At 41.9% G+C, this 24281-nt stretch overlaps 1 protein-coding gene across 1 annotated transcript in view; it reads right to left on the bottom strand.

The window, feature by feature from the left end:
* The window catches only part of gli3 (GLI family zinc finger 3), a 228327-nt gene that overhangs the window by 40017 nt on the left and 164029 nt on the right, over window positions 1–24281 (bottom strand). Inside the window, exon 5 of the mRNA XM_079806928.1 lies at window positions 223–428. Within this exon, the coding sequence (XP_079663054.1) occupies window positions 223–428 (206 nt within the window). The remainder of the gene's footprint in view (window positions 1–222; window positions 429–24281) is intronic.

Below are 24281 nucleotides of genomic sequence, written 5' to 3'. Positions count from 1 at the left end.
ATTATGTAAACACAAACTTTTATTTTGGATGTGATTAATCGCAATTAATCATTTAACAGCCCTAGTTAAAAATATGGTCTCCCCCTCCAGAGAGAAGCTAACTCTAATTCTAAATAAGAAATATATGTTTACAACATTTACAGATTTTAGCAGATGGAATGACAGAACAATAGACGGACAGACAGTAAGAGTGGGCCCAGAACGGGTCTCTGAGGTACTTACCATCTGCGGGACTGAGGCCCCTTGCCGCAGAGATCATGGACAGAGAGGGACTGCTGTGCAGTGAGCGGATGTAATCCATGTAGGGGTTAATGTATGGATGTGGGGGGTTAAAGGGCGACTCCGCCCCCACTGAAGGGTTTCGGTGCGGCGAGATCCGGATAAGGGAGATATCAGAAAACGCTGGGCTGGCTGCCAATGCAGGAGGCCTGGAATCAGAGACGAAGAAAAGCATTTAAGCACCTTAGGAGTCTTTTTCAGATGGTGTATTCTTCCACCATTCAGTGGGGTGTGATGTTCCAAGTCTTTGGGTTTATTTGCAAAATGACATGTTAACTGTGCATGTACAAACCAAAGCACATGCATACATTTAGAATGAAGCATTGAAGAAAACAGAGCTCAGCACAAGCCACAAAAGCTCTGCATGTGATCTATTCTTTCTGGATCCCTGCTCCAGGTCTAGCGTCTGCACAGAATGGTGTAGGAGCTTGAGCAGGAAATGAATGGTGACACTATCTATCGGCCTCCATCTGCAGGGCCAAATCACAGAGTGAGCGGGAGGGGAAAAGCCCAAGCTAAATTCCAACTGCTCCCTCGCAGACATTTCCTAAGATCAAAGCCAGCTTTCAACACATCACATTTTAATCAGACAGAGACGGCCAGGAATTTTTACCGCTACCCACAATGCCTTGCCATATTTTCTTGAGATGGTGACTGTCACTCAGTCTGCTGAGGATTTTGCTGTTGTCTTAACAGCCCCTATTCAAACATTATTATTTTAGTTTTCTTCAAGCAGGACTGTCAATGTGGGTTTGCATGACTTAGGAGGTGTGAGTTCACACACACTAAATGAGTACAGGAAAATCCTGTAAAGAACTTTGACTTCAAGTGACCCCTCTGAAGGACCAGATGGACCCAATTAGAGTCTAAAGCTTGTCCACTCTGAATTATCTACTGTCGACCTCAGTCTACTTCACCAGCCACTAATGAAAGAGTTTGGCCTGTATCTTAAAATGAAGAACCAAAGCGGAAGCAACAAAACTCTTTCTTAAGTGTCATTAAATCATTCACGAGAACCCCTCATTCTGAAGGGTTTTAGGCAAGCTAAAAGTTAATGGGGATGCTTTTGTATATAAGCAATACCGCACTGAATATGATTCAATTACTACGTTTCAATGAATCAGTCCATAAAACAATTAACTGATTGAGTCTACATGGAATCAGCACTTGAATTAAAATTAAATAAATATTAGATAAAATAAGTTTAGTTTGAAGTATACTAAAATTACTTAAACTACAACTGAAAAAAAAAATAAAGCTAAATAGAAATAAAAAAACGTATAAAAATAACAGAAGCACAAAATTACTAAAACTTTTGAATACAACTAAAATTAAAACTGAAAATATTAAAATTAGGGCTGTCAAATTGTTGATGCATGTGTTTTTTTTTAATCAGTTTGACACAAATATTTAGCGCAATTAACACAGGATCCCTTTTTTCCATCATTCAAGATTCAAGATTCAAGAGTTTTATTTGTCACATACACAGTTATATACACAATATACAACTGGCAGTGAAATGTAAACAGGTCCGCTCCATGGACAGTGCAAATAACAGTTACAAGAACACAAGGGAAATTAAAATAGAAATAGAATAAAATTAGAATAAAAAGTATTAACATAAGTAGAGTTATAAATAAATCAAGTAAGATAAAAATAGGAAATAAGATAAAAATAAAAAAATAAAATAAAAATATTAAATATAAAGTAAGTGGATATGATAAGTGAGATAAACTGTAGACTTAAAAATAAGTGGTTAACATAAAATATATATATATATATATTTATATATAGAGAAGTATGATGTGCATGCAATAGGTATAATTGCAAATCGGAGTATAATGTGCAAACAGGAGTATGATGTGCAAACAGGTTTATTACAGGTTGTTACACAGTAACAATAGGAACGTAAAGTGCAGTGCAATGGCAGTATGTGAATGTTAATGTATAAACTGGATGTTTATGCGTGTGCGGGGTGAAGTGAAGTCACGTGACTGAGTTCAGGAGTCTGATGGCCTGGGGGAAGATCATCCTTTAGCTAGCATTACATTATTTGATCAAGCTCTTATTCATGCAAATGCTTTTAAACCAATCAAGCATGACAAAACACAAAAAATAACTCTATAACTGGTGTGCATCTGTGAATCTCCTGTCTGTGTGACACACACATGACTCATGCACACAGAAAGTCACTTTAGACGTGTGCTGGACGCATTGAGTTCTCTTTTGCGCTTGAATGGACAAAAAGACAAAATTATGCCAAAATTCATATTTTGTCGAGCATTCTCGTACGTCTTAGATGAGTTAAATAAAGTCCTAAATGAATGTTAAAGATTTGTGTGAGAAAATAGGATGTATGTCAGATCCCCGCCATGTGCGGCAGAGTTTAAAGTGACAGCAGCCTAAAAACCTGCTGCTCTCTGTCATTAATGTTAATCAAAGAGCAAAAAAAAACAAGAAAACCACTCACTGCTCTTTACTGAATGATAAAAACAATTATCTATATTTAATTTATAATTTATACAGTGAAGAGTGTGTATAGTTTGATAACTTTATTAAATTTTTTGTAGGCCTATATTTTCTACCTGTTAGATTAATTATTTTATATATACTGTCTTTATTGTTTATTCATTAATTTGAAGATTAAATGTGAAATTATTACACTATAAAAATATATTAAAAACTTTAATATTAGTTGTGATTAATCGTGATTAATTACAGAAAAACTTGCAATTAATTAGTTATTTTTTAAATCGAATGACAGCACAAATTAAAATAAAAGCTAAATAATATCAAAATATGAATAAAACTATAATAGTATATAATTAATAACAGTCTACATCTTGATAATTTCACGTTTTACTAATTATCTGCAAATTCTGATTGTTTAGTAAAACCAACAAAAAAATTGTAAAAAGCAAATAATTATTTCAATAAATATCCAGTGCTAATAACTACATGTCAACTACCAGTCATTAGAGTATTAGTAGACTTAATATCTGCTTAATATCTGCTAACACTTGATTTTGATGTTCCCCCAACAGACATTCTACTGAATATAAGTAACTTTGTAACTATAAAGTATCATTCATTAGAGTATTGTTAGACTATCTGCTTAATATCTGCTATATTATTTTAATGCTTCCCAACAGATATTCTACTGACTATATGTAACTCTGGAAGTACATGTCAACGTATTCTACTAACCCTAAATACAATACAGGGCAATACAGGTGCACCCTGAAGAAAGCATTTGCTGCCTAAATACGTCAATTTGCAGCCCATTATTTGTATTGTTCTAGTTTTCTACATGAATTAGCCAGTTGAATAAAAGCTTTTTAATAATTTGAATCTGAAGTGTGAGTTGGACTACCATTTTTAAAAAAAAAAAATTATTACAGATTGTGTTAAAAATGTTGCTTTGGTTTATTAATTTCCACCACACAGTTTTACTTCCAGACAGACGAGTGATGTTTAAACGTATTGTGAATAATTTTGACTATTAAATAAATAAATATTGTTCAAAAGAATAATTTGTGCAAACTACTGTACAGTCACAAGCTCGCCAACATCTTCCTGTAGTATAAAGCAGGCTCGCAATAGGACTTTACGATTATAAAGTCACACTAAATGTTGTCTATTAATCTATGAATGTCACATGACTTTGAAGTATTTTATAAGATAAAAGAATGTGCCAGTTTTGAGTTTCACCAGATCCATTCAGGTCTGAGTCAACCACTTGCCATGTTTTCTCACAAGGCACTACAGGCCATTTTATACATCTTCAATCACAAGATATGTTTATGCTTCCTCCCCTAACACACTCCCACACCCATGCTACAGCATACTGGTAGCAAGGGTGTGTTCAGGTATGCATATGTGAGTGACAGCACCCTCAGGGTATGTGTCTTTATAATCAGTAAACTTCATAAAACTACTAAAAACACAAAAACATACTCATGCCATTTCAATGCAATATAGGAGTATGGCCCCTATCGTCCAAACTAAACATACACGTCCACACACACACACACACACACACACACACACACACACACACACACACACACACACACACACACACACACACACACACACACACACACACACACACACACACACACACACACACACACACACACACACACACACACACACACACACACACACACACACACACACACACACACACACACTCTCTCTCTCTCTCTCTCTCTCTCTCTCTCTCTTTTAAGATGAATCTTTTATGACTATCGTGACAAAATAACCTACAATGATTATTTATCTCCTATCATGAGACTTTACTACAAAATCAATATTTGCAATAGTAGCTTTCACACTGCTACAAAATCAATCGCCCTTAGCAGTGGCAAAAACAAACCTAACCTGAACTCCACTGAATTTAAACCCCCTCAAAACCATAAATCGATTGCTGCCAATTCAAAATACAGTACCTTTAGTGGTAACTTTACACACTCATTCTTAACTTTAGAAGGTACAGGAAGACAAGCAGCCACTTGTTTCTTCCTCCCAGTGAGGCTACTTTGTTTTTGGTATAATAGAGCATTGCAGAATGATTGACCATTACACATTCTATCTGTAATGTGTTGCTAAATAGTTCTAACATAGTGTACAACTGAGGGTACAACTGATAGCAGAGGTCATATTAATATTTTTTGAGACCACTGATCATTGCATTTTGGAACTGAAATGCAATTTGAATGTTGAAAAAATTTACAAATGTACAGTGTTATCTGAAAGAATGTAAGATTATAAACTGATACATACACTATTGTTAAAAAGTCTGGGGTTTAATGTCTTTTGAAAGAAGTCTCTTAAGGCCCCGATATACTTCAATTGAAGAACGAACTGATATGATGTAATTTCGAACAAAATCAGGCCAAAACAAAGTTTGTTTTGTGTTCGTTTTAGGAGTTCAAAATGTCTTGCCAAAGCGAACTTTCTGGAAAAGTTCACTCACAGCTGGTATACACCTTCAAACTCCAATTGGTTCGTGGCAATTAGGTCCGATTGGTCCGTCAGACGTCCACAGGTAAAAACACGAACACACTGGAGAGTCGCTTTATAGTAGAAAATTAAGTTTTATTTCTGATGAAATGAGACACTGACATTGTTTTCATGTTTAATACTGTAAAGCTGCATGCTTTTCAGCAATCGTATAAAGAGCTATACTGAAAAAAACGTGACATGACTTTAATGGAGTGCTGTATTGCAGAGTTCATGCAAACAGATATCAATGTTTTCTTATCCTTTCTTTAAAAAAAATGCTTGCTGTTTTCTCATTTTTGTTGTGTTTATTTTGTTATTGAGAGTATATCGCTCCTCGCGTATTTAAAAAAAAAAATGTTTTACCTCTAAGCGAAGAACGGAAAATTACTTTGCCATGAGTAAACCGGGGCCTTTATGCTCACCAAGGCTGAATTTATTTGATCAAAAATACAGTAAAACAGTAATATTGATATATTATTACATTTTAAAATATTTTTCTATTTTAATATATTTTCAAATTTGATGGCAAAGCTGAATTTGTCAGTGTCACATGATCCTTGAGAAATGATACTGATTTGCTGCTCAAGAAACATTTATTATTATCAATGTTAAACTATTTGTAAATCATTTGTAAATAATAAAAAAAAATATTTAAGAAAATAAATAATTATCACTATTTTTGTTTTATTTAATGAACATAAACTTCAAAAGTACTGAATCTATTATAAGGAAATAGGAATCCTTTGTAACATTATAAATGTCTTTACTGTCACTTTACTGTCAATTAAATGCATCCAGAATTAAAGGAATTAATTTATTTTAAGAAAAGGAGAATAAAAAAAAGACAACTTTAGAACTATAATGTATATGAGGAAGACAGAGGAAGTGAACAATGGTTAAGGTATTCAAGAAAGGATGCATGCAAATTCAAATAAAAAGGCCAAGAGAAAGTATGTGTTTGCATGTCTGTGGATGAGTATGCGTGTTTATGCCAATATATAAAACATTCTTTAGAAATATTAGCAAAAGTAGCAGCATTGATTGTGCACTTTAACACTTTCCTCAAGAGTGTGAACTTGTAAATCAGCATGACAGAGGTCTTTTTGACATGTACAGAAAGATGCATTCCACCTATTGAATAGTTATATCATGAACAGACCGAGTAAGAGAGAGAGGGATTGAGAGGGCGCCACATATGGAAACCATTTCCTGACACCCCCTCCACAAAGACACACAATTTTTCATTGTTCACTATCTCTCATTCTGCACACTGTCACGTGTTCAATCTCTTCATTCACCTCATTCTCCTCATGAGGCTGTGCTTGCAGTGGACAGCTTAAATTAACAAATTTGGACTGACATGCTTGTGTTATTCTTCAACAGGAAATTGTGTCAGGCCGTGTTAATATTTTGCTGGCAGCAGAGCTTAACAATGTTGTGACTTTTGCAGTTTAAACAAACTGGTGTAACGGCTCCCTGCTATGATCGGAGCAGCTGGTTTGCAAATATATACATGTGGTGAGAGTAAAATAAATATTAGCTAGTATTAGCTTACATTGTTTGAGACACAAGCAAACGTGTGTCTAATACGAGAAGGAGGCACATTAAACTTTGTTCCTCTCAGACTGTGAAAACAGCTGTGTTTAATTAGTGATAATGTTAACGTCACAAGTGGCAATAAATAAATAAATGACTGTTTCTATATGTTAGTAAAATATAATATTTTAAAATATCAACAAACATATATTTTTTTAAATTATATGCAAAAATGTAATACTTAACTTTAGAGATTTGTTCTAATCCTAAGTATGAGAAATAAAATAATATATAAATGATCTTAACATTTGGAGAGCTAGGTCATAAAATCAGTAATGATCTCAAGAAAATTAATACAAATGAACATTTAGTAGTGTCTTTCATTTCCCAAAGTTGACAGGAATTCTGAATTGAGCTGACTGATGCGAGAGAGAATGAGATCGCAGAGTTCTTTGACTAGAGCACAAGTTCTTCTTGGAGCACAATGCCAGAACTCCGGCACAACAGAGAACGAAAGAGACGAGACAGAGGATAGGGGAGAAAAAAAGAGTGGGCATAGGAGAGCAAGGGGTGTAGGAGAGTGGTGAAAGAGAGGAGAGGACAGGAGAACGATGAGGGGAAACGGGAGAGGGCCCCTGACAGAGGAAACAGCGGCTCTTTAATGTTTCTCTTTTCACTGAGATCAAAGAACAGACTTGGAGAGAGAGAGAGAGAGAGAGAGAGAGAGAGAGAGAGAGAGAGAGAGAGAGAGAGAGAGAGAGAGAGAGAGAGAGAGAGAGAGAGAGAGAGAGAGACAGACAGAAATGCTTAGAAACTGTAAAATCGAACCTGAGAGGAAGAAATAAATAGTGAGAGGGGTCGAGGAAAGCTCAGGGTGTGAGGAATGATGTATGATGCGCATGCTGGAAAGATAACATGACAGACGTTGAGAAATATTGTCGATAGAGAGCAACAAAAAAAAAAAAAAAAAAAAGCATGCATGCATATTAGGAGCTATTAGGAGATACACTGCAAGACAGTGGATTTTGAAACCTTATGTCAGTATGTGTGTAAATAAAGGACTGTTGAACCATTTGGCCAAAAGTGTTGCCTTTAAAAAACTTCTTTACATTTCTGTGACACCAGTGTCACCAAACACAAATGTTTAACTATCCACAACATTAACTTAAAGGGATTAGTTCACCTAAAAATGAGAATTATGTCATTATTTTCTCACACTCATTCTGTTCATAACCCGTATGACTTACTTTATTTCTTCTGCAGAACACAATAGAAAATATTTTGAAAAATGTTGATAACCAACCTTTTTGATGACCATTGACATTCATTGCATAGACAAAAAAGAAAACATGAAAAAAAGTGTGTGTGTGTGTGTGGGTGGGGGGGTGTTCAGAAGAAAGAAAGGTTTTAAACAACATGAGGGAAGTAAACAGTGATGTTTTTTGAGTGGATAAATTAACTTATCCTTTAATATGTATTGTACAGTAGTGTTTTTTTTTAATAGTATGTGAATCAGAACACATAATGCAAGTATTACATTGGTGTCAAATGACCTTACTGCATATTTAATTCAGCGAATTAAGTTATCATCAGCGTCTAGTTATCATCTTGGGGAAAATATTTACAAATTTTGTGTAAAGTTAATTTGGTAGTCTGATAAAAGTGCATTAAATGAATTATCATACATTACAGTATAAATGGAAAGTCAAGAGTGTATTACATTGTGGGATACAGTATTCCATGCAGTAAATGCTATTCATATTTTAAATTTACATACTGTACAAAGTCAACAAACTGTGTACACTAGCAATAATAAAATGAATTCTAGTATGTTATTCTGAACAACAATAGCATACTACTTTTACTATTTTCGATATGGTAGCAGTGCTGTTCTAAATACAGTCAACCTTTTTCAAACAGATTTCATAGACTTATATTTTTCATAGATTGAATGTCTTGCATTGGTTGGACAAACAGATACCCCCACTCCAAACTCATGCCATTGTTTTGATATCTTCACTGAGCCACAGTGTTTGCTGTTTTCAAGTGTTTGCTTTTTTCAAGGAAATCAAACTGCAAATGACTGCATATTAAGTTAAAGGAGAGAGCATTTAGTGCATACAATAAATACACACTTCACATGAAAAGCATCTTGCAATTATTTATGGAAAAAATAAGATGGCAAACAGTTTCTGTGCACACATGTTCTAATTCCTTACTCGCTGCAGACAGGATTTCAAAGAAGATATGGTGTTGAATCAGATCATGTCCTTGTGAATTTCTGACACCCCGTTTGAACTTCCCCATGTGTCTGAGCTGAGCATCAGTGGCACTGCACAAATCTCTGATAATGACAAAAAGAACATCTAAGCTATAACCAAGCCTGAAAAGGATTTCTGAACAAAAGGGGAGGAATAGTGTTTGTGAATTGATGTTCTTTTCACACCCATAGTCAATGAGAGACAGAGAAGAGGTTGAGATGAAAGGGATGAGAGGGGGCAACAGGGAGGAGATAAATGTTCTATTAAATGAACAGTGCCTCCCTTTAGGACCACCAGGGACCGCCTCACTGTCCCCAAGAGAACCAGAAAAACTGTGCCCCGTCTGTGGCCCTGAGACAGTGAGAGAGAGAGAGAGAGAGAAAGAGAAAGAGAGAGAGAGAGAGAGAGAGAGAGAGAGAGAGAGAGAGAGAGAGAGAGAGAGAGAGAGAGAGAGAGAGAGAGAGAGAGAGAGAGAGAGAAATACAAATGGCCAGACAGATTAAGTACGGCTTTGTAGTTTATCTCTAATTTCTTACTAAATGCATGTGTGAACTTTTCATTTTGGGTTCATCTTGAGACAAAATACCCCTATACTATATGTATGCCCACAGCTACCCACATGTACACACACACACACGAATGCACGCACGCACGCACGCACGCACGCACGCACGCACACACACACACAGCTAACAAACCACATACAGTATAAACCTTGTAAATACTTCAGTATAAATCCCTTGCAAGAATTTAAAGTTTAGATTAAAGTTCAGTTTTTCAAAAATGGCTCAATTTCTCAAAATTCCACACACAAAACACACAAGATGCAAAAAGTCAGACATCTCTTTCAAAAGCAAACACTTCAATCAAAACTATATTAACTCTTCCAAAAATTCAATTTTTGTGTAATACACAAATATAAAAAGATTAGCCACATACACATCACAGATGTGAAAAATGTAAAATACTACTATATTGTGTCTTTTGTTTGTTCAGTGCAGTGGAGTGGAGTGTACAGGAGTTTGTCACACGTACATATATGTGCACAAATACATACAGTATGTATACGCAACTGATGAATTTTACAGTTAATATATATATATTGAGTGATGTGTCTAATGTAGGGAACTGTGTTTAGAGTTTTGCAAAAAGTTTGTTTTACAATAGCAAACTGAGTTTAAAGCATACAATGTGCTTATAGTTTTGCAGACTTGGTCTGAAGATTAGGTATATGACTGAATGGTTTCGCTAAGTGGGCCTCAAGTTCCACTTTCAGTGTCTAAGCAATTTGACAAAACTGTAATATAATGTTTGCATAATCATAAAATCAGCATTCAAGTGCACTCAACTGTTTTTTAAGCTTATTTGTAAAATGTGTGTGTCTGCATTACAGCCAAAACTACCAGGCATGTAGTGTAAACCATTATTTGCAAAGTGTAAGTTCCAGTTGAACTTTAAAAGAACTCGTTACGCTATCTCTTCAGCTCTGTTTGTTTCTACATACAGCTCTGGAAAAAAATAAGAGACCACTTAACATTGATTTCTCAATATTAAGTGGTCTCTTAATTTTTTCCATAGCTGTAAAGTAAAACACTGTTAGGTGACTAAACAGCAACTTCTTGTAAAGGAAATGTTTATGTTCCAGCGCTCTGCAAAGCAAAGCTCCTTACAAGATGTTTGGAACATGTCTCTGTCATAATTAAATGTAATTTTATCCATCGCAATAAGGGCATTACAAACAACAAGTCTGTACAGGAAGTTCAAACAATAATGAGACATCAAAGTCAAGTGAGCTACGAATGAAGCTAGCTATTTTAAAGGTAGCTGGCCTTTTAAATGTGCAACAGTAAATAAATAACCAGTTATAAAATAAACAAAAAGAAAAAAACAGCTGTCTTCAAAAAAAGTGTTCAAAACTTTTTCGTGTTTTTTGGTTGCCGCGGTAACGGCTGGCGTATATAGTCTAACTTATTTGAGGAAATCCGTTTATAATAGGCTTTTAGGTCTGAACTTATTGGTCCTGCGCTGCTTATTGATTCAGTTAATTTGAATGAAAATACATCGTATGTATATAAGATATATGATCTATTTTTAGTGGCATTCAGTATAAGGATTTGACTGTTCATTGATTAGGTCAGTTCTCTTGCGCTGCTGCTTCGCTAGCATCGTAGGCATCAGGAGTAAACGCAGTTTGAGCCAGCGGCTCGCATTGATAAGGCTCTGGGTCTGTGTCTACAGACAATTCACCCTGCTCCACTTCAGATGAAGGTAGGAGAATGACCACTCAGTTGCAAAGCTGGCGTCACTCCAGTCATTCTCCATCTTTGCGACTCGCGAGTCTGACAGCTGTCAATCAATCAGTCACTGCGGGTCTCAGGTGCACGCCCTCGGCTCAGCCCCGCCCTTGGTTCATCCCCTCTGTCTCCGCTGGGCTCTGCCCACTTTTACAGCATTTTTCAAAAATTGCCAGTGGGTGGAGTTAAGCTCTGAGCTGGGGTTTAGTTACCCTTTAAGGGGCACATGGTGCATTAAAAAGTAATAACTAGTTTCAACCCTAGAGAGCAATAAAATATTTTACACTTCAACAGTACTGCTTGAGAAGTGCATTTTGGAGAAGTTTAACTTATTTACGTATTTTCTGCGTGAGCATACGTGAGGTTAACCTCTCACTCCAGTGCTCTCCTGCTCCTCCAGCATGCCTCAGGCGAGAGAAAATAGAAGGCCATAAGAGAAGTGTTGTTTTTCAACACAATGAAAAGAAAGAAAGAGAATATATCAGTTCCTTTTCTCAAAGCATCTCTTGTCTTCAGACTCAGGCAATGAAACAGCGCCGGGAGCCAAACACAAAGACAAGGTTAAGCAACCCCTGGACAGTGTCAATATGCTATGCACCTTGAGGAGTTAACACAGCCAGGACAAGCACGAGGAGAGACGGTGATACTGGAGGTGAGGGAAGGATTTAGGCTATGTAGTATTTAGTAGGCTATGTGTTTGTTTGAGGGGCTTTCAGACTGTAAAATAAGATTTCAGTCTAGGACTCTGTGTGGCTAGTAAAAAAATTACCACAGGATGCAGATACCCCCCCCCCCCCCCAAAAAAAAATTGCTTACAAAAGTCTCCCATTTTTTTTCCATGTAAAAGGCAGGCAGGCTTTTGGTAGGGTGTGGGCTGCAATAGCCTACTTTAGTCACACCAGTAGATCCATCTTGTTCAACTAATAAAATGTCAAGAACGGTGCGTTGATATTTAATCATGAGTGAACATTCGGGAGGGACTCAAACTGTGTGTGTGTGTGTGTGTGTGTCGCAGTAGCAGAGAACATCACATGCTATTCCACAGAATACTAGAAACACTCACAAACACACATAATGTTCAGCTTTAGCTGAAAGAACAATTAGATTTCTCTAAAATCTTTAAAAAATATGTATTTTTTCTCTACAACTCTGAGATGGAATTGAGAACAAATGAAGTCTCTTGCTTCTTGGATTTGGATATTTCCTCCTAAGATAAAAAAAACATGTCTATACCAATGCCTGCAATATTTGTTTCTATTTTTATTTCTCCAAAAGAATGAGAGTAAAAAACACTTGAGAATCCCATGAAGAAAATGTTTATCTTATTGTTATGCTATTTTGGGGGGAAATATGAACACAAAATTTCGATAATTACTTTGGTGTTTCTTATTAAAGCCAAAATTGTGACAAATAGGTCCCTGGAATAATAATTGTTTGAACATGTGATTGCATGTCAGAAAGAAAGTGTGTGATGAACATGCATTTGCACGGATCCAGATGTGATGACCTCACTGACAGACAGTTGGTCCTACTTGAAAAGGGAGGAAAGGTTTTGTTCAGGGTTGAAAAATACAAATCTACCTCATGAAATAATACATGAATTTGACTACACAAAAACAAACATCAATGAAGAAACGTCTCGGTTACGTATGTAACCCTCGTTCCCTGAAGGAGGGAACGGAGACGCCACGTTGGAGTACCAATGAATAGGAATCTCGCTCGCGAGAGCCAATCTACTTCGAGTGTAACTAAACGAGCCAATGCACATTGGCATGCAATGATTGCACCAGGTGCTCATGCCACGCCGTGCGGGTATAAATGAGACACAGGTGATTGCATCAAATCAGCCTTTTGCTGAGGAGCCGGGTAGGTAGACAGGCACCCCAGCAGGGCACAGAGGACATGGCGTCTCCGTTCCCTCCTTCAGGGAACGAGGGTTACATACGTAACCGAGACGTTCCCATTCAGTCGGTCACTCTCGACGCCACGTCGGAGTACCGACGAACAGGAATCCCTACCAAAGTGCCATGGCTTCTGCCCCCATCCAGTGCCCTGTGTGAGCCGCCTGAGCTCTCTTACCTGATGAGACGGGGCTCAGACCGGGAAGTCCATCACTGCTGTTCCGCATGACCCGCTCAGTGATTATTGGATAACACTGGGAAAGCGTGCCCTAGAGAAGGGAACGCTGCAGAGCCCACATCGTACCCCGAAGGAGTTATGTGGAGTACAATGCTGAGCCGTAGCCCGCAAGGAGAAGGGGGCTCAGTCCCACTGCAGGGAAGGCTCTCCCAAGGGAAAGACACAGGCTTCCCGTAGGAGCGACCGTGGAAGAAAATATGGGATCCCCGCAGGGTTACTCATATGGCCCAAGCCCAATACCGGTTCTCAAGGATTCAGCGGCAAGGGGCCTGATGCCAGACGTTCCGCCACTTCCGGCACCGAGGGCGGTGGAGGACTCACAGAGTTTGCTTCTGGAGAATATACAGCTATGGAAAAAATTAAGAGACCACTTAATATTGAGAAATCAATGTTAAGTGGTCTCTTATTTTTTTCCAGAGCTGTAAGTGCCATAGCGCAGCAAGCCGACAAGAGCCGGGGCCTCTCAGTGTCTCTACCCGTTTGAGGTGAGAACACAGGAGGAGACCGGCTCTACACGTAGGCTATAGAATCTAGCGAACGTGTTGGATGTCGCCCAGCCCGCAGCTCTACAGATGTCTGACAGCGAGGCGCCACGTGCCAGCGCCCAGGAGGATGCAACACTTCTAGTAGAGTGTGCTCGCACCCTGAGTGGACAGGGCACACCTTGTGCTTGGTAAGCCAAGGTGATGGCATCCACTATCCAGTGGGCCATCCTCTGCTTGGAGACAGCCTTTCCCTTCTGCTGGCCTCCGTGACAGACAAAGAGCTGATCTGAGGTTCTGAAGCTTTGAGTTCTATCCACGTAAACCCGCAGAGCGCGGATGGGACAGAGCAAAGCTAGGGCTGGGTCTGCCTCCTCCGGGGGCAGCGCTTGCAGGTTCACCACCTGGTCCCTGAAGGGACTGGTAGGAACCTTGGGCACATAGCCAGGCCGGGGTCTCAACACCACGTGGGTATCACCCGGCCCGAACTCTAGGCACGATTCGTCGACCGAAAATGCCTGCAGGTCCCCTAACCTCTTGATGGAGGCCAATGCAGCCAACAGCAAAGTCTTCATAGACAGAATCTTTAGCTCTGCTTACTGCAAAGGCTCAAATGGGGCATTCTGAAGTGCTCGGAGCACCAGAGCAAGATCCCAATAGGATATGGAGGGAGGGCGAGGAGGATTTAACCGTCTCGCCCCCCTAAGGAACCTGACGACCAGGTCGTGCTTCCCAACCGTCTTACCTTCTACATGGTTGTGATAGGCGGATATTGCAGCAACATAAACCTTGAGGGTGGAGGGCGACTGCCTACGCTCCAACCCCTGTTGCAGGAAGGAAAGCACACACACGATCGAACATCTTCGGGGGTCTTCTCAGCAAGAAGAACACCACTCGACGAACAGGTTCCACTTTAAGGCGCAAGCCTGTCTTGTAGACGGCGCTCGTGCCGAAGTGATGGTGTTAACTACCTCTTGGGGTAAGTCACCTAGAACCTCCGCGTCCCGTCCAGGGGCCAGACACACATGTCTGGACGCGGGTCCCAAAGGGTGCCCCGTCTCTGAGTCAGAAGGTCCTTCCTCAGAGGAATCGGCCAAGGAGGTGCTGTCGCGAGGAGCATAAGTTCTGGAAACCAGGTCCGGTTGGGCCAGTACGGCGCCACCAGCAGGACCTGCTCCTCGTCCTCCCTGACCTTGCACAGAGTCTGTGCAAGTAGGCTCACTGGGGGAAACGCATATTTGCGCAGCCCCTGGGGCCAGCTGTGCGCCAGGGCATCCGTGCCGAGTGTACCCTCGGTCAGTGAATAGAACCACTGGCAGTGGGACGTTTCTGGGGAGGCAAACATGTCGACCTGTGTCACCCCGAACTGTCTCCAAATCTTTTCCCAGTTGACCCGAAGACCCAACTGGCTGAGGTGTCTGAGCACCAGGTCCCTGTGTTCGCACAACTGATCCTTGGACTGTGCTAGAATGAGCCAGTCGTCGAGATAGTTGAGGATGCGAACGCCCTGTTCTCTCATGGGCACAAGGGCCCCCTCCGTGACTTTCGTGAAGACACGGGGGGGGGCAGGGACAGCCCGAAGGGCAGGACTCTGTACTGATATGCTCGACCCTCGAACGCAAAGCGCAGAAACGGCCTTTGTCGAGAAAGAATCGAGACATGGAAGTACGTCGCGAGGAGCATAAGTTCTGGAAACCAGGTCCGGTTGGGCCAGTACGGCACCACCAGCAGGACCTGCTCCTCGTCCTCCCTGACCTTGCACAGAGTCTGTGCAAGTAGGCTCACTGGGGGAAACGCATATTTGCGCAGCCCCTGGGGCCAGCTGTGCGCCAGGGCATCCGTGCCGAGTGTACCCTCGGTCAGTGAATAGAACCACTGGCAGTGGGACGTTTCTGGGGAGGCAAACATGTTGACCTGTGTCACCCCGAACTGTCTCCAAATCAGCTGAACCACCTGGGGGTGGAGTCGCCACTCGCCTGGGAGCGCAGCTCGTGAAAGCTCGTCGGCCACACGGTTGTGCACACCAGGGACATGAATGGCCCGAAGCGACCTCAGACACTTCTTACTCCAGAGGAGGAGATGGCGGGCGAGTTGCGACATGTGACGGGAGCACAGACCACCTTGTCGGTTGATATACGCAACGGTCGCAGTGTTGTCCGTGCGGACCAGTACATCTTTGCCCCGTAACCGCGCTTTGAGGCGGCTCAGAGCAAGATGCACTGCTAGCAACTCGAAGCAATTGATATGCCAATGCAGGTGCGGGCCCGTCCAAACCCCTGACACTGCATGCCCGTTGTACGTGGCTCCCCAGCCCATGGCAGAGGCATCCGTGAAAACCACAGCGTGCCTGGACACCTGTTCCAGGGGCACTCCGGCCCGAAGGAACAAGGGGTCTGACCATGGACTGAAGGACTGGCGGCAGGCCGGTGTGATGCTCACCCGGTGAGTGCCGTGTTGCCACGCCCATCTCGGGACTCGGCCATGTAACCAATACTGAAGCGGTCTCATATGAAGCAGGCCGAGCGGTGTTACTGCCGCAGCGGCCGCCATATGCCCCAGGAGCCTCTGAAACTGTTTCAGTGGAACCGCCATCCTGCCTTGAAACGTGTTCAGGCAGCTCAGCATCGACTGGACACGCTCCTCCGTGAGGCGCGCTGTCTGTTCGACCGAATCCAACTCCATACAGAGAAAAGAGATCCTCTGCACGGGGGCGAGTTTGCTCTTTTCCCAGTTGACCCGAAGACCCAACTGGCTGAGGTGTCTGAGCACCAGGTCCCTGTGTTCGCACAACTGATCCTTGGACTGTGCTAGAATGAGCCAGTCGTCGAGATAGTTGAGGATGCGAACGCCCTGTTCTCTCATGGGCACAAGGGCCCCCTCCGTGACTTTCGTGAAGACACGGGGGGGGGGCAGGGACAGCCCGAAGGGCAGGACTCTGTACTGATATGCTCGACCCTCGAACGCAAAGCGCAGAAACGGCCTGTGTCGAGAAAGAATCGAGACATGGAAGTACGCGTCCTTCAGGTCGATCGCTGCAAACCAATCTTGGAGACGGATGCATTCGAAAATGCGTTTCTGCATGAGCATCTTGAACGGTAGCTTGTGGAGGCTCCGATTCAGGACTCGCAGGTCCAAGATTGGCCGTAACCCACCGGTTTTCTTGGGTACAATGAAGTACGGGCTGTAGAAGCCGGTCTTCATATCGGCTGGAGGGACCGGCTCTATCGCGTCCTTCGCCAGTAGGACAGCGATCTCCGCACGCAGGACATGGGCATCTGCAGCATTCAACGAGGTGAAGCGGACGCCCTTGAACCTGGGGGGGAGCCGGGCGAACTGAATCGCATAGCCGAGCCTGATGGTCCGAATGAGCCAGCGAGACGGACTGGGGAGCTCTAGCCAGGCTCGCAGAGACCGTGCAAGCGGGACCACAGGGACCACCGGCGTACCCACCGTGGGGCAGCGAGGTGGAATGCAGGTACCAGCTGGGGCGGCTGTCTTGTGGAGGCGGCCCGCAGCGAGGTGAGAGTGTGCTGTGCAACACTTACCTGATTCCACAGGTGGGAAGGAGGAACGTGAGGAGGTTGTCCACTGCTGCCCGCTGGCGAAGGGGGAGGATGAGTGTGGTCCGGCGTTTGACCAGCCACAACTCTCCGAGCCCCCTGAGGACCCAGAGATGGAGGAAACTGCTCTTTTATTGAAAATTTGGGTACCTCTGGGGCTGAGCCCAGCGGTGGAACAGAAACAAAACGGAACACAAGATTCTCCTCCCGGCCCTCCTCCGGGGGATGGAGCGGTGCGGTCACCGTCTCCAGAAGAGCAGTCCTCCCCATCTCCGGGTCGCCCGTCTCAGGGCCGCTTCCCCTTGCCCCTGCCTTTGCCACCTCTCTTGGCAGGAGCCTGGACGGGCGGGGCGGCCTGCTTGCGCCCGGCTCCACGACGTCGCTTGGGTGGAGGCTGCTGCTGTGATGCCGGAGCGGAGGCAGACGCAGGCGGCCACCCTCGGCGACGAGCAGACTGAGTTGCTGTCGGCGGCGGGGTGGAGACAGCAGCTGACCGCCGTGGCAGGATGTGACTGATGGCCTCAGTTTGCTTCTGTGCGGCCGAGAACTGCTGGGCAAAGGTTTCGGGCAGTAAAAGGTGCCGTCCATGACCTAGTGAGCTCCTCGTGCACCTCCGGGAAGAAAGGAACCGGGGTGGGGCGCTGAGAACCAGCACGGGCCACCCCGAGAAACCAATCATCCAACCTTGAAGGTTCGGGACACGGTGGAGGGTTCCACACGAGCCCGATCTTCTCGGCGGCCCGGGAAAGCATGGCCATCATCTCTGGATCTGTATCGCGCACAGCGGATCTTCCCGAAGGAGCCCCCTGCGCCGACACGTCATCTCCAGAGAAGTCTGACCCTCCCTCCGATGCAGCGATGGATATCTGATCATCAGGGGGAGCCCCGAAGGATACGGATGGTGCACATCTCGAGGACGGCCCACCACGTTCCAACGGCAGCTCTACTGGCTGCGGAGTGCGAGAGGGATGCCCAAACACGAGATACAGCGCTGGTGACCATCCCTTGGTGACAGGTAACCACCGCATCCAGAAACACACAGATAGAATGTCATCTTGAAAAAGACGCAAGCTCTATCTGTGTTTGCTCTTTCAGAAGGACGCTCTCCTTGGTGCTGAAGCACGCAGGGGGCGGGGTCGCGGCGACACAGTCAGGGGGTGGGTGCAGCCTGACGTGCGCGCCCGCTGCTGTGCCGTCACACCAACACCGACTGAAGAAATCGCTTCCGAAAGGCGGCTTCCGTCTTCAGTCAGGACTGCGAAGTACTGAGTGATATCTGGCGTTACCATCTACCACCCGGCTCCGAAGCAAAAGGTTGATTTGATGCAATCACCTGTGTCTCATTTATACACGCACGGCGTGGCATGAGCACCTGGTGCAATCATTGCATGCCAATGTGCATTGGCTCGTTTAGTTACACTCGAAGTAGATTGGCTCCCGCGAGCGAGATTCCTATTCGTCGGTACTCCGACGTGGCGTCGAGAGTGACCGACTGAATGGGAACCTTATTTATGAGCAACTATAGAAACATTTTTGAGAAATTAAGTGACAGGAGTAGGGGGAGTAGAAATTAATTCATTCTTAGCATGTCTAGGCACCTCATTCCAGACAACCAAATGTTTTAGCAGCTCCACGTGGTAAGGTCGTAAAATACATCACTGGTGTTACATACATCTTTAAGAGAGCATGAGAGAGAGAGAGAGAGAGAGAGAGAGAGAGAGAGAGAGAGAGAGAGAGAGAGAGAGAGAGAGAGAGAGAGAGAGAGAGAGAGAGAGAGAGAGAGAGAGAGATTCAGAGTCAGAGAGTGTTTGGGACAAAGAGAGAGCGGGAGAGGTTTCTGGCTGAGAGCAGGTAGGATTTATTGCTGTGTTCTGAAAAGCTGGTTGAACACTGTAACTGCCCCCCTGAGCGAGAGACCAGGGCCTGCTGCTCAAAAGTCCTTAATGGAAACTGCACATTTTTAGCCTGCTCCCTTCCATAGGGGACAAACACCACAGCACACAGATAAACAGCAGACTTCTCCACATTAACTCATCCACTAATGAAATACTGTTCACCAGAGTGCAATCAGTTATACTAATCACTGGAATCTGAATGTATACATTTATTTCTATACATATTGAGAGAACATTTAGTGCAATTCAGTTTTAAATTCCTGTGTATATAAAAAAAGAATGACTTCATTAAAAATATACACTCATCTAAAGGATTATTAGGAACACCATACTAATACTGTGTTTGACCCCCTTTCACCTTCAGAACTGCCTTAATTATATGTGCCTCAACAAGGTGCTGAAAGCATTCTTTAGAAATGTTGGCCCATATTGATAGGATAGCATCTTGCAGTTGATGGAGATTTGTGGGATGCACATCCAGGGCACGAAGCTCCCATTCCACCACATCCCAAAGATGCTCTATTGGGTTGAGATCTGGTGAATGTGGGGGCCATTTTAGTACAGTGAACTCATTGTCATGTTCAAGAAACCAATTTGAAATGATTCAAGCTTTGTGACATTATCCTGCTGGAAGTAGCCATCAGAGGATGGGTACATGATGGTCATAAAGGGATGGACATGGTCAGAAACAATGCTCAGGTAGGCCGTGGCATTTAAATAATGCCCAATTGGCACTAAGGGGCCTAAAGTGTGCCAAGAAAACATCCCCCACACCATTAAACCACCACCAGCCTGCACACAAGGCATGATGGATCCATGTTCTCATTCTGTTTACGCCAAATTCTGACTTTACCATCTGAATGTCTCAACAGAAATCGAGACTCATCAGACCAGGCAACATTTTTCCAGTCTTCAACTGTCCAATTTTGGTGAGCTTGTGCAAATTGTAGCCTCTTTTTCCTATTTGTAGTGAAGATGAGTGGTACCCGGTGGAGTCTTCTGCTGTTGTAGCCCATCCGCCTCAAGGTTGTGCGTGTTGTGGCTTCACAAATGCTTTGCTGCATACCTCGGTTGTAACGAGTGGTTATTTCAGTCAAAGTTGCTCTTCTATCAGCTTGAATCAGTCGGCCCATTCTCCTCTGACCTCTAGCATCAACAAGGTATTTTCGCCCACAGGACTGCCGCACACTGGATGTTTTTCCCTTTTGACACCATTCTTTGTAAACCCTGGAAATGATTGTGCGTGAAAATCCCAGTAACTGAGCAGATTGTGAAATACTCAGACCGGCCCGTCTGGCACCAACAACCATGCCACGCTCAAAATTGCTTAAATCACCTTTCTTTCCCATTCTGACATTCAGTTTGGAGTTCAGGAGATTGTCTTGACCAGGACCACACCCCTAAGTGCATTGAAGCAACTGCCATGTGATTGGTTGATTAGATAATTGCATTAATGAGAAATTGAACAGGTGTTCCTAATAATCCTTTAGGTGAATGTATTTGTAAATGTAATTTTCATCAGCAGAATCTGTGATGAAAAACTGGATAAATAAATTAATAAATTAACTTGACAATCAGTTGTGTGTGAGCGAGTGAAAGAGTGTGTGAGAGTGGGTGTGTCTTCTCAAGCCAATTAAAAGAGGACGTGGCCCATTGAGTGACACTGAATGACTGACAGTCGCCCTCCTTAAACTGCCTGAATTTGATTACATGGATTTAGCCTGTCAAGATTTCTATCTGCTGTTCTTTTTTTAAATTGGTTCCTTACCATTCAAGTTATATATCCTTGAAATATCTATAGTTGTTGGTTACTGCAACAAAAGACAAGTAACTGATTTTGACAAAAAATACATATATATAAAAATTTTATATGAATAATAAATTAAGCAAAATTTCAGTTCAAACGTTTTAGATATGACATTTTATTTAAAAAAAAGAATACATCACATAATAAAAGGTGTTTAATAATAAGAATACTAATTCAATTTTGCTGTATATACTTTAATAATTAGTATTTAATCCGTTTAAAATTATGTCACACATGGACAAATTCATATTCTTACAAATGACAATTATTCTTGGACGATTCTCACACACTCCTTTTTTCCTCTATCCCCTCATTTGCTCATCTGTTACTTGTAAGTATGCTTGGGTAGCTCCATAATACCCGCCTTCCTCATATTGGTTTAAAAAATGTAAAGGGGGGAGGGGGGGTGAAACCAATGTATTACCAAGCAGTGAAAAAAGATATTACATCAGTCTGCTCTCATTTCTCCTAAGGAATTTATCTCACTTCTTTCCAAATCCTGAAATTGCTTGAGAAAAAAAAGAGGGGAGATATTTTGCCAATTCTTGAGCATCTCCACAAAGTGGCATGCAACTTTCTTTGCAACCCCCCCCCCCCCCCCACACTTCTTTCTCGCTCTCCTTTTCTTCTCTCGTGAAAATTGAAGAGGCTTAATGTCAAATACGGCTAAAGCCAGCCTTTCCATATCATACGACGCAGTGTGAAAATTACTAGGGCGATGATAAGACGGCCAGATAGCAGAAGAGAAGAGAGAGGAGAAAAAAGGAGGAGGCCGGCAGAGAAAGGAGGTAAAAGACGACAGAAAGGAAGTGACTCCACTCAATTATACTGCAAAATTGGTATGAGTGAATATTTTTCACTCAGGTGACTGATGATATCTACAGAGCAGCAATGCAGATAAATAAAGGAGCTTTCTGTCAAGTATAAACATCATTAATCATGAGGCCAGCCACCGCCTGACCGCCTGTCCTCACACGGCAGCACAGGAGGAAGAAATTAAAGTGAAAACGAGAGCGAGAGAGTATAGGAGAGGAGAAAGCTAAGCTTTTAAATCTGGAAAGGGGAGGGATGAAGGGGACTGTTCTTTAGATAGTCTCCATGTTGGGATATTAGAAAAGCCATTGTAATGTCGTATTCATGACTTTCTTTTCCACTATTTGAGAAGTATGGAATTTTACAGGATTCTAATTAATCGCACAAGATTATCAGGAATAACTATTATATTTTATACATTTTCTATTACCCTGATAAAAAAAGGAGAATATATCACTTTTAAGACTACTATATTACTACAGTTTAAAATAACTATTTTCTAATTTAATTTATTTGAAAATCTCATTTATTCATGTGATGGCAAAGCTAAATGATCAGCAGCTATTATTCCAGTCTTTAGTGTCATATGATCTTTCAGATTTGGTCCTCAAGAAACATTTCTTATTATTATTATCAATGTTGGAAACAGTTGTGCTGCTAAATTTTTTTGTGAAAACTGTGATGGATTTTTTCAGGATTCTTTAATGAATATAAAGTTCAAAAGAAGATAATTTATTTTAAATGGAAATCTTTTGTAATAAAGCAAAATACTTTACTGTTTTTATATCAATTTAATGCATTCTAGCTGAAAATAAGTAATTTCATTAATAATAAATAAAAAATATCTGACCCCAAACTTTTGAATACTCACCCTTAAATACTAAATACTATTTAATACTTAAATACTCAATATGAGAGTATATATATATATATATATATATATATATATATATATATATATATATATATATATATATATATATATATATATATATATATATATATATATATAGAGAGAGAGAGAGAGAGAGAGAGAGAGAGAGAGAGAGAGAGAGAGAGAGAGAGAAAGAGAGAGAGAGAGAGAGAGAGAGTGCACATATGTTTGCGTCTGCAGGGGGCTGATGAGATAAAAGACTGTTCTTTATGCAGCACAGCGTCGCCACTCAGATTGGGCAGCCTGACAACAGTTTATGTAAATATCACAATTCAAAGCACTCTATCTCACACACATACACACAAACAGAGCAAGCATGCACCAAGATTTTATGATTTGTTTCGCTTTCTAAAATAGATGCGCAGCAGTATTATCACAATCAACACAAATGGTCATCTTATTTTGTTATTTTGTTGAACTTGCAAACAATGCTTCAATGCCTTCCACCAACCGCAAAAATCTGGGTTACCACTCTTAAAGTGACAGAAAAATAGCAAGGGATATTACAAATATTACAGTGGCCTATGCATAACCACTCCTTTTCAGTACTGTAAATCATCTAAGCTCACATAAATCTCTTGCTTTATTTTAAATTATACTCTATGTAGTTGAAAAACATGAGACAACAGCCTGGACATTTTACTTTTGCCTACAAAAACACATTCCACCACAGCAGCTATAAAATGTGCCCAGTTAGATCTCATTGGCTACCTTGGGAAAGACTGAAATTACTGCAGCTATTAATTTGACCCCAATTAGTGACTGGAAATGAACAGTTGGTTCTTGTAATTTCCCCTAATTGCTTGATATTAGGCTGAATTCAGTGATTATTGATTGACGAGAACACAAAGGGCAGACTGTGGATAACTAAATTATGCACCTTAACACATTTAAGAAGTTTTGATTCACCAAAATTCACAATTTTTTATTTTACTACAGTTCTCGTAAGCAGCTGTACTACTGAGCCAAGCCAGTGAGTCTATTAAGTATGTGAGGAGTGTGTCTGGTAATGTGTGTTATTTTATTGCTTGCTCCGAGCACAAGAGGTTCTAACTCTTGAGTAAACTCTGGTGTTGGGCAATTGACTTGCGACGAATGCCTCTGTTTGTCTAGAGCAGTCACCAAGGAGACAGAATCTTGTCACTCAGGCTTTGTGTGTAAGTGTATAAGTGTGTGTGAGTGTCTTTTGTTTGGCTGAGAAAATAACACTCAAGCAAAAGAGACACTGAGTCAGTGAGGGAACGCTTACTATTAAGCACCAGACATAATGA

Source organism: Gobio gobio (assembly GCF_949357685.1).
Source record: "Gobio gobio genome assembly, chromosome: 23".
Classification (NCBI taxonomy): Eukaryota; Metazoa; Chordata; class Actinopteri; order Cypriniformes; family Gobionidae; genus Gobio; species Gobio gobio.
This window is presented reverse-complemented; position numbering and strand designations above follow the sequence as displayed.